Genomic DNA, 12,207 nt, shown 5'->3' with positions numbered 1-12,207 from the left:
CCTAATTCATCCGATGGTCAAACGGAATTTGGATCCTTACTGTATCAGAGGCTACCTAGCACACAAAACACAGTGAGGCACTATTCCCTCCTCTTTTTCTTTCCTTTTTCTATTGCAAAAAAAAGGGGGGGGAGACAAAAAGCGCAATAGGGTCTTATCCACGTTACAAAGGACAGTATATCTTGAAATATGCTCACCTGGTTAGGATGAGATAAGAGCGTGTAGGTAGCGGCTGCTGCAGATCCACAGGTCTTCAGTGACCAGAAGAAATGATAAATCCAAAGGGAGTTCGTAGCTATATTCCGCGCTGCCGCTTTAGACAAATTCCAGGAGAATGCTGTATGATTGCAGTGGTTTTATTCTACGCGTTTCAGGGGTCTCATGCCCCCTTCATCAGGAATACCATCGTATTTCCTGATGAAGGGGGCATGAGACCCCTGAAACGCGTAGAATAAAACCACTGCAATCATACAGCATTCTCCTGGAATTTGTCTAAAGCGGCAGCGCGGAATATAGCTACGAACTCCCTTTGGATTTATCTTTCCTTTTTCGACATGCGAAAGAAGTCTTCCCAGGCAAATGATATATTTTGGAAGCTATTTTTTATGACCAATGGAGATTCAAGGATCAATAAGATTCTCTTAAAATTGCATAGAATAAGAAATATTGTTTAATCCATAACATTACACACGGCAATTATCGGCTGGCCGTGTCAAAGCCCCCTTTTTCCTTTGCACTAGGGTGTATAAATACTGCCCTGTACGCGATATGTTTGCTTCTATAGAATAAAGGAGAGATGAGAGGTAGCGGTGATATTTGAAGGCCATGTATATCCAGGCCAGGAATGTATTTCTTTTCATGGCTCTTTTATCATAGAGAATCAATACTAAAGATAAACATAGTTAAAGCGATGAAAGTCTAAATCCCACTAAACACTAACCCTCAAAGATACATTGCTCTTAACGTCCTTTGAAGCAAACCTTCAGATTACAGTGGGAAGTTCAGAGCAAATAATCTACTCTGTAAACATGCAGATGGCTCCTTCCCACAAAAACAGAATGATCCCTCTGTATTCTATAGTGAAATCATCAGGCTCGCTGTCTTATGCAGGGCACCCTACAAGAATACATGGCCCACTGCACTATGATGGGCACGTCGTGGGGACACACTCATTGGTTAGTTATAATCCAGACCCGGTCTGGCGACAGCAAACGTACTATCAGAAACACTTTTTGAAAAATGATGTGCAGCAATATCAAGACCCATTCTGATGTGGGCCTACGACTATCGGACACATCGAAAGAGGCCCAAAAAAGCTTTATCTTGGTTTCCATAGGGCAACTATAAGATATGTGATGAAATCTTTCCACCATATATACATCCAAGGTACATGATGTAGACAGATCAAAACCCGTCCCTAACCATTTTCAATCCTGCACACACCACCCCAAATGTTTAAGAAAGACACTTGTTAGATAGGTGTATTAAGGAACACTGTGCAAGCATATTTAAAACTTCCAAAAGGGAATCTGTCACCAAATTTTTGCTACCCTGTCTGAGAGAAGCCTGATGTAGGGGCAGAGATTCCAATTCCAGTGATGTGTCACTTACTGGGCTGCTTGCTGCAGTTTTGATACAAGTTTTATCTGCTGCAGATCTACAAGTGCTCTAAATGTATTCACGGAGCACCATTCATTCAACGGAAGCCAAAAAAAAAAAATATCTTGGTATCCATTGGTCAACAATAAGTTGGTTTCAATTGCTTGCAAAACGGAATGGCAAAGCAGATTACAGTGTAAAAGAAACTCTCCTTCTCATCCTCCTCTTATCCTCTTAATATATTGCAGTCATCATATTATATAGCACTGTGGACTTACAATTGCTCATTTTGCCTTTTTACCCAGATAATTCTCCTCTTTTTTTCAGCTCTTTGTAGAAACAGGGGGTATTTGCAGTGACTCATGACTCATGCAGGGAAAATTGACCTCCTTTTTCTACATAGAGCTTAGAAGGATTCAGCTAGTCATAGACCAAATGGAAAAAAAAAGAATTAACAGGGAAGAAAGGCAAAATGAGCCTTTAATGCAGGCTCCGGTGATGAGCCCGCATCTTTCCCCGCAATTGATGGCTCATTTAATCAGAGATCCACCCACGGCTGTTAAGCAGTTAAATGCAGCTGTCAATAGCTGACAGCAACATTTAACACGCGTCGGCTGAAAGCGTGTCACATGTCCCGCCCGTCGGCGCCCTCTTGTGAAAGCCAGCCCGTGGACAGCATTCATAGGAGATCATGATTTCTTCTATACAGATGATTGCAACTTCAAGTCTCCTGAGGAGACTATTGACCACAGTAAAAAGTAAGAAATAAAAAATACAAGTTTTAACGAATATTTGACAAATTTAAAAAAAACACAAAAGTTCAAATCAACCTCCTTTTGTACCATTAAAAATAAAAAAATAAAAAAAGTACACAAAATTGGTATTGCTGCGTTCAGAAACGCCCGATGTATCAAAACATAAAATAAATTATTCTGATCGGTAAACATCATAACAAGAAAAAGGAATCAAAATGCCAAAATCAAAATTAGGTGTTTTTTTTGTTATCATAAAAATGCAATAAAATACAATAACAGGCAATTAAAACATCATATCTACCACAAAACATATCATATAGTGAACATGGTTAAGAAAAAATTGTGGAATTGCACTTTTTTTTTTAATTCTTTCCCGCTTTCCAGTGAATCACATGATAAAATGAATGGTGTCGTTCAAAAATGCAACTCGACCCGCAAAATACAAGTCCTCATACGGTTATGTGAATGGAAGAAGAAGTTATGGCTCTTGTAAGAAGGTGAGGGGAAAAAAAAAGAAAACGCAAAAATGGAAAATAGGCCGGTCATGAAGGGGTTAAATAGGTAGGTAGTTAGCCAGATATTAAATACTAGATAGACAGATAATACACATTAGCTAGGTAATAGATAGAGGACAAAAAAAAAAAAAAAATAGAGATCGACAGATATGAGCGGGATGGGTGTCATTCAAAATACAGCTCCTCCGGCAAAAAATAAGCCCTCATACGGCCGTACTGATGGCAAAATATAAATAAAAAGTTATGGCTCTTGTAAAAAGGGGAGGAAAAAGCGAAAATGAAGAATGGAAAATTACCCGGGGGTGAAGGGTTTAAAAATAAGGATGAAAAAATATTCTTCATGGGTGTAAATTAACAATGTGCCCCACTGTATGCCTTTGCAATGGGATATATGACAGCTGCCGATCCTGCCACGGTTCCACCATATCCCTCCAATGCACATGCTGGTGACAGATCAAGACCCTAACCATTTTCAATCCTACACCAACCACTCTATTTTTTTAAAAGAGACACTTGCTGGAAAACACTTTCCAAGCTCATTTAAAACTTTGTAAATTGAATTTGTCACCAGGTATTTGCTCTCCCATCTGAGAGCAGCGTGATGTTGAGGCAGAAACCCTGATTCCAGTAATTTGTCAATAACTGGGTTGCTTGCTGCTGTTTCATCTGGTGCAGATCTACCAGTTCTATGAATGCTGAGCTGTGTAACCTCGCCCCCCACTACTGATTGGCTGCTTTCTTTGTTCACTGTGCATAGGCAGAAAGCTGACAATTAGTTGGCGAGGGTGATGATATACATGAATACGGAGGACAAGATAGCAGCAGGTTTACTATTCCTCTAGTGATAATCTCCTGCTGATAAAGTGTGCTTTTATCAAAACAATTAGTATTGTGAGGAAAGAGGGAGACAAGCGCAATATAGGGTCTTATCCCACAAATAAAGTAAGCGGTTTGACAGAAAACTGGTCACCTCGTCGTAGGTATTCAAAGCAAGTATAGATAAGGGCTGTTGCAGATCCACAAGTCGGTCACTGACTATCAGAAACAGAACTCTGCAAAGGAATACGTGGATTTCGTCCGCGCTGCCCAAATGATGAAATTCCAGAAGGTTAATAAAGTTTGACAGTGGTCTATTCTACGCGTTTCAAGGTTTTTTAAAAAACCTTGAAACGCGTAGAATAAGCCACTGTCAAACTTTATTAACCTTCTGGACACCTTGAAACGCGTAGAATAAACCACTGTCAAACTTTATTAACCTTCTGGAATTTCATCATTTGGGCAGCGCGGACGAAATCCACGTATTACTTTGCAGAGCTCTTTATCAAAACAATAGCAGGCAGCCCAATAAGTGACCGATCACTGGAATGAGAAAAAACTGGAACATATTAAGTGTACAGTCACTAGGTCAGAAAATTTACAACAATATTTGTCTACTTGATCCAAATTTTTTGAAATTTTTCCTAATTGACACAACTTGCGCAGCACCATTGGGATATTTTATACTGGTGATATGTCTCTATTTTAGCACAGTTTTTTTTTATTGGCCCATAAATCTGCCCTTTCAGACTAATATTAAAATTAAAATTGCCACATTTGTCTTTCCATTGAACCTCTTTATAGTGCTGGTTCTATATGCTACGGTAATTAACATAAATGAGTCTGTATGCAAATCAGGAGCCATGCAAGATGGATGACGCGTCGAGTGCTGGCATCCGGCGGAGAGTGACATATATTGCTTCGGAGCACAATGTAAATGTGACCTAAATTTAAAAGTCACAAGGAAAACATATACATCAATCGTTCATCACTGTGACATGTAAATATGAATTGCAAAGAAAAATAATGTCTTAATTGTATTTGTCATTTTCTACGCATAGAAAAGACTAGTCACATTACAGAAAGTGACATTACTAGTAAAGTGCATTTAAGCGGGAGTCACACATAGAAATCTCACTAGCGAGATCGCTGCTGAGTCACAACTTTTGTGACACAACAGCGATCTCACCAGCGAGATCGCTGTGTGTGACAGCGATCAGCGAGCGGCCCCCCTGCCGGTATCGCTGATCGCTGCAAGAAACCTCTGGACATATTTTTCGTCGCTGGTCTCCCGCTGGCCAGCACGCATCGCTGTGTGTGACAGGCGGGAGACCAGCGATCAGCTGTAAAAAATAATAAAAAAATAAAAAATATAGTTATTCTCACCTTCCGACGTCCCGCGGAGCCATCCTGCCTCTCTCCACGCTCCCGGTCCCAGTGATCCTTTGCACGAATGACCGCGAGACGTCGCGCTGCGGCGAGACCGTGACATTCTCGCGGTCATTCTCGCAAAGGATTACTGGGACTGGAGCGTGGAGAGAGGCGGGAATGCTGCGCGGGATGTCGGAAGGTGAGAATAACAATATTTTTTATTTTAATTCTATTTTTTTACAGGGATACGGCATCAGCGCTAACAAACACAGCGATGCCGGGCTTTCAGCATCGCTGTGCTGATCACTGGTGAAGCTGTCTGTTTGGCAGCTCACCAGCGATCACATAGCGACTTACCAGCGATCCTGACACGTTGATATCGTTGTCGGGATCGCTGGTAAGTCGCTATGTGTGACTCCAGCTTTACACTGGCCGATAACATGAATGAGTGTTCCCAGGAACGTGCGTTTCTTGATTATTCCTGTCTAAACAGTACGCTAATCACTCGACATGTAAGCAAAATGCTCGTTCCTTGGGTGAAACGATTTTAAAGCAAGCTTAAAATATTTTGTTCTTGGCAGCACACGTGCTGGCGAGAACAATTATACTCTCTGCATACAGAATGACTGCATTTTAATGATCATTCTGTACACAAGGAAGTGCAGTTGACCCTTGTAAGCAGACTATTACATGATCACAGACTGGCTTGCACGTAGCGGATCGGAGTAGACCTAGTAGGGTAAATGCAGCCTTAGAATAGCTTTACGAGTGGAGCTTTACAATAGTGGTAAGTCACAACGACTTACCTTGAACAGTGAGGACCGCTGAGGCTTCTGCTTTGCCAACCATGTTTTCTGCAATGCACGTGTACGATCCCATATCCCCAGCTATAACTTTGCGAATCTTGAGTGTGTGGTCATCCCGGATTTCATACCTGTTATGAAAGCATCAAAAGATTATAAATCAAGAAAAAAATATACAGAATTAACTTCTTAGGACCAGGTTTGAGCGGGATCAAATCAACATAATCCACACTAAGAGGTTTGGTTACGATGGAAATGATTTCCACATGGAAAAAAAAGTCACTGTCAAGACACAAAGATCATTTCAATTAAACAGAACGTGATCTCTGGAATCTTGTACTAGCTAGATGCAGAAGATCAGAGAGCTGCATGTGATAGGTTAGACATTACGTCAGAATGACTGTCTGAAAGTAGCCATGCATATAAGAGTAAAATGAGCCAAAGACGTTGATTTTTGGTAGGACCAACTGACTTTATGAAGGCCTTCTGACTGTCTCTTGACTGATGATGAAAGGTGAAGGAAAGATTGAGCATGCTAATTTTCAACATCCCATCCGCTGATTTGTGAAAAACATAAGCCACCACCATAGATGTAGCACCCTGTCTCTATCAAGTGCACTGAATGTGCATATGTAGAAAGGGTCTGAAGAAACGTCCGTCGGCAAAATGAGCAAAACTCTTTGAGTAAGGCCCCCGTCACCCATAGTGACGCCCCAGCGATCCCGACAACGACTTGACCTTGTCAGGATCACTGGTGTATCGCTACATGATAGCTGGTGAGCTGCCAAACAGGCAGCTTCACCAGCGATCAGGACAGCAACGACACGGGTAACAAGCGCGCACGTACCCGCTGTGTACCTTAGATATCAGCGTGCTGGAGCTGGTATCTAAGGTAAACAGCGGCTTTCTAAGAGCCGTGCGGTGCTTAGAAACCCGCTGTTTACCTTGGTTACCAGCTCCAGCTCGCTGATCGGTGGTATCCCGCCTGCCACACGCAGCGATGCGTGCTGGCCAGCGGGAGACCAATGATCAAAAAAATGTCCAGAGCTTTCGCACAGGATCAGTGATACCCGGCAGGGGGGCCGGTCGCTGATACGTGTCACACACAGCTATATCGCTGGTGAGATCGCTGTTGCATCACAAAACTTGTGACTCAGCATCGATCTCACTAGCGATCTCGCTGTGTGTGACGGGGGCTTAACTTTAAGTCACAACAGAACAGTGTATTCTTAAAAAGGTCTTTGACTCACTTACAAAAAAACGTCCTGGTGCAGAACTATATAATGCTTAATCTTGGAAAAGTAAAGCCTACAGTACCTTGTTTTAGGCAGATCACCATCATCTTTCCTCCATCGAACAGTAGGAACAGGATCACCTCGAGCCTCACACTTAAATTCAACACTGTCATCTACTGTCACTGCCATGTTACTTGGCCTCCTTACGAAGGACGGTCTTTCTGTGAGTAAGAGTAAAGTTGTTAACGTCATGACATGCTTTTTTCTCTATAGCGTATACAATTTGTCAGACCTTTGAATTCAGAAGACCAAGTCGTCATCACCAGACAACTTCATCAGCACAAAGGACATTATAACTAATATATAATCTCACGTGGCAAGGGTCTACAAGTCCTCATACAGAATAAATATCAGCTGAAGACTTACTTGGCCATCATTTCTTCTCTCTCCTCAATATACTGTACATTCCTACCTGACTAAGCAAGCAAGTACACTTTAATGGGAACAAAAGAATCCAACGTGCCTCATACTTCTTTCCCCCAACATGTTCCAGGATGTCAGTGGACCACATATACATTAGATCACGAGGATAAGTGATATATGATCTATTGTGAAGGGGTTACACGGCAAAAAGAGTAAAAAGCTCATGAAGAGGGAAGAATCCACTTACAGTTTTCCCCTCCCTTTTCTTAAAGTGAAGTTTAGAGGGGTAGTTCACTACTTGGATAGCTCCTTATAAATCCCTATGTTTCCTCTCTTGGAAAATAATAACACCTATACTCACTTCCGATGTAGGTGCCGTTCCAGAGGTGTTGGCACTAGCTCTCCTTGGATCGAGTGACATTATGTCACACAATCCCTGTGGCCAGCCAACACTGGCTTCACTCTCCCAACCTTCTAACGAATCACATACAGTTCATTTCCTCTGGAAGTATTTGATTCATCCAAATGTGGGAAGAATGAAGCAAATGATGTTTGGCCGCAGGAATTGCATTTCATAACAATGTCACGCGATCCTTAGCATAGCCAGTGCTGACACCGTTGGGAGGGCACTGGAGATGAGTATAAGAGTTATTATTTTACAATGAGGAAGCATAGGAAATTAAAAGGGGTGGTCTGAGTAGTGGACAACCCCACTAAAGAAGCACTCCCATCAAAATTTCTATCCTCTTAATATATTGCAGTCATCATGTTATATAGCACTGTGTACTTACAATTGCTCATTTTCCATTGTACCCAGTTAGTTTTTCACTTTTCCAATATGACTATGACATTACGTGTTTACAAACTGATTAGCTGAATTCTTCTAACCTTTATGTAGAAACAAGAGGTCAATTTTCCATGTATGAGTCATAAGTCATTGAAAAAGTCCCTGGCAGGAGAGGGGGCACCTGGGTCAGGAATAGAAGAGAGGTATGATATATGCAGGGAAAAGAGACTTCCTGCTTCTACATAGATCAGAGAAAAGAGAATTTCATAATTAGATGGGTAGAAAGGCAAACTGAGCAATTGTAAGTACACAGTTCCATAAAATATGATGACAGCAATACATTAAGAGGATAAAAACTTTGATGGAAGTGCTTCTTTAAGTAAAGACCTACACAGTAAAGGTACCCATTTAGAGAAAAGACAGCAGGGTAGAACCAGTCAACCATCTAATCTGCAAGATGCTTTATGACTCTCCCCTGTCAGGCTAGCTAACACTAGAGAAAATAGAGAAAATATAATGAAGAATCTAGATAAGCTTGAACAATGGGCAGCAACTAATAGAATGGTATTTAACAGGGAGAATTACAATATTCTACATTTGGGCAAGAAAAAAATAGGAGGAATAGCACTAAGCAACAGCACATGTGAAAAAGACTTGGGTAAACTAATAGATCACAAACTGCACATAAGTCAACAATGTGATGCAGCAGGAAAAAAGGCAAACAGTTCTAGGATGTATTAAGAGAAGAAAAGAGTCTAGATTGCGTGAAGTAATTATCCCCCTCTACTCCTCCTTGGTCAGACCTCATCTGGAATACTGTGTCCAGTTCTAGGCACCACATGTTAAAAAGACTTTGAAAAACTGGAACAAGTTCAGAGAAGAGCGACCAGGATGGTGAGCAGACTGCAATGTATGTCCTAGGAGGAACAGTTAAAGGATCTGGGAATGCTTAGCTTTCAAAAATGAAGGCTAAAAAGAGACTTAATAGCGGTCTACAAATATCTGAAGGGATGTTACAGTGTAGAGGGATCATCCTTATTCTCATTTGCACATTAAACACGAAAAGCAATGGAGTGAAACTGAAAAGGAGAAGATACAGATTAGATATTTGAAAAAACTTTTTGACAGTGGGGATGATCAATGAGTGGAACAGGCTGCCATGAGAAGTGATGAGTTCTCCTTTCATGGAAGTCTTCAAACAGAGGCTGGACAGACATCGGTCTGGGATGGTTTAGTGACTCCTGCATTGATCAGGGGGTTGGACCAGATGACCCTTGAGGTCCCTTCCAACTTTAACATTCTATGATTCTATGACTATGTTAGGGAAGAGAAGGATTGGTGATGTTGAATTTCAATGCCTGATCCTTAGCTTAGCCGAGTGTGTGTATGAAGGAATTTGGAGAGATGGCTTGATCAGTGGACAGATAATTGAGGTGTTTGGGCACTTTTAATATAAGACTTCAGCTTTCCACATCCACCAAAACATTAGTGCGAGGAAAACTAGATTGATGATTAATACAGTGGTCGTGTTGACTTAAACCATCTTTCATCCCATTTTTATTATTGTTTTTTTGGCCAAGCAGCAATTTAGCTCTTGAATGTCAAGAACTAGATGAAAAATGTTGTTTTATGGCCTTGATGAAAGTCAAGGTGTGAAACCAATACTAAGGATTAGTTTTAAGAAGCATAAAAAAAGTTAAGGTTTATTTATTCATGAATGAAGTGTCTAGTTACCGCAGCACCACCTGCTCCACAGTTGTTCAAGTGCGTCTCGCTATCATATGAATTTATCAATGAAGAAAGCTTCACCATTAATCAGGAAGCCTACGGATCTGCGAATATATCGGGCAGTGATGGGGTCATCTCTAGCCAAAAAATTGGGCAATTGTTTTTGTAGCCTAATCCTGTTCTGGAGATAGTAATAATTGCTTCTAAGGACACGTCTTATACTTTCACCAGACGATGGAACATGAAACTTTCAGAAGCTGCGGCATATCCCAACTCCATGAGCTTAAATACTGTTATTTTTAAATATATAATTGCAGTCCAAGTTAGCTACTTTTACTATCACCATGAAGAGAATGCAAAAAATGATGATTACTTTCTTTCTAGGATTAGTAGTACTCTTTAATACTCTTCTCCAAAAGATATAATTATAATGACAGGCAATCACTAAAACGTTCCCTCTCACTTATTACAGCCAAAAATAACAAACAGCACCTGTTTCAACAAAAGCATTTTATCCTATGGGATTTTTTTTTTCTGTGCCGCTATAAAGCAGAATAAACTAATTAGATTAAAGCGAGATGTTTTGTGAAAAAGCTAACACTGTTTATCTGCTGTTGATGGTTTGAAGTCATCTACAATATTTTCAACGTCTGTTGAATTAGATTTTTTTTTTCTTTTAATTTCTGCATTTCTTAAGCCTAGAAAATGGAATTAGACTATTAACCCCTCATTACACATAACGATGTCCCAGTAATCCCACCAATGATCCGACATGATGGGATCGCTGGGACATCATTTGGCTGATCGCTGGTGAGCTGTCACAAAACATCGGGTATCTAAGAGCCGCACAACTCCTAGATACCCGCTGTTTACCTTGGAAACCAGCGTCGCTGATCGCTGGTCTCTCGCTACCACACGCAGCGATGCGTGCTGGCCAGCAGGAGACCAGCGATCGAAAATTGCCCCTGGCCGATGCTGCACGATCAGTGATAACCGGCAGGGGGGCCGGTCGCTGATCCCCGTCACACACAGCGATCTCGCTGGTGAATTGGAATTCTTTAAATGGTAGCAATTTTGTTGACATGAAGAAACGGGTTAGATTTTGACTTGTTATTTGGCTAAAGTATTTAAATAATGATAATCTATCCAAAATTATGGCATAGTAAATATATTAAGATGTCCGTTAACATGAGATATTCATCTGTAAATCATGGGTAAACCCAGCTTAATTTGGTAGCATATGCTTAAAGGGAACTTGTTAGGGTTCTCCCTATAGACTCCATTTCTCTATAGATTTGATGTTGTAGCTTTTCAAAGAAAAACGTGAACGGACGAGTGCAATAGGACGGCTAGCGTTTCGTTCAGATGGCACGAATCTACTGTCAGGTTCTCTTAAGGGCCTGTCACACTAAGAGATATCGCTAGCAATATCGCTATAACTAGTGACGTTATAGCGATATTGCTAGCGATATCGCTGTGTCTGATACTTACCCCCGACCCGCTCCCCCGCTGGTTATCGCTGATCGCGCGAGAACGTCCAGGACCGCTTCTCGTCGTCAGCTGCCTGCGGCGCTTCCTGCTGTGACGACGAGCGACGCGTGGAGCCGGGCGGGAGGACGCAGGATCGCCTGGTGTGACAGGTAAGTAGCGACCCCCGTCCCCGGCGATGTCGCTAGTGAGATCTGACTGTGTGGCAGCTCACTAGCGACCACTTAGCGATGCACCAGCGATCCTGACCGCATCATATCGCTGGTCGGGATCGCTGGTACATCGCTAAGTGTGACAGTACCTTAACACATTCATTCAATCATCAGCTACTCTTCCTGACTCTCCTTTACACCTTCATTCTCGGCTTTGCCAATCATGCATGTGTTTACCATAGGATCGTATTAGCTATGGGAACAAAGGATTGAGCATATTGAAATCCAACCTAACCAATCCTTCTATCCCCTGACATTCTCATGTGGTGGAGAGTCAGTATACCCCCACAAATTACATAGTCGGCCAATGTAACTGAAATCGGTAAGTTCAGTTGTCATTCCTCTCCTTTTTATAGAGTTGATCTCTCAGTGATCTGCAGATAAAAATCTCATGTTTGTAACCGTTTTAGACATTTGTTGACTTAAGCCTACATGATGACTGCTGCTGGACTATGCTGGACTTTTAATCATCCTT

General features: G+C 41.5%; 1 protein-coding gene across 4 annotated transcripts in view; it reads right to left on the bottom strand.

Moving 5' to 3' along the window:
• ROBO1 (roundabout guidance receptor 1) overlaps nt 1-12,207 on the bottom strand; it is a 1,387,368-nt gene that overhangs the window by 135,476 nt on the left and 1,239,685 nt on the right. For all 4 annotated transcript variants that reach the window (XM_073584451.1, XM_073584454.1, XM_073584452.1 and 1 more), the window contains 2 exons: nt 7,177-7,315; nt 5,863-5,990 (listed from right to left, as the gene is read on the bottom strand). In XM_073584451.1, the coding sequence (XP_073440552.1) occupies nt 5,863-5,990; nt 7,177-7,315 (267 nt within the window). The remainder of the gene's footprint in view (nt 1-5,862; nt 5,991-7,176; nt 7,316-12,207) is intronic.

Source organism: Dendrobates tinctorius, unplaced genomic scaffold (assembly GCF_039654945.1).
Source record: "Dendrobates tinctorius isolate UK_male_01 unplaced genomic scaffold, ASM3965494v1 ptg000084l, whole genome shotgun sequence".
NCBI classification, from domain to species: Eukaryota; Metazoa; Chordata; class Amphibia; order Anura; family Dendrobatidae; genus Dendrobates; species Dendrobates tinctorius.
The sequence above is the reverse complement of the archived record's forward strand: the minus strand, read 5'-3'. Positions and strand labels throughout refer to the sequence as shown.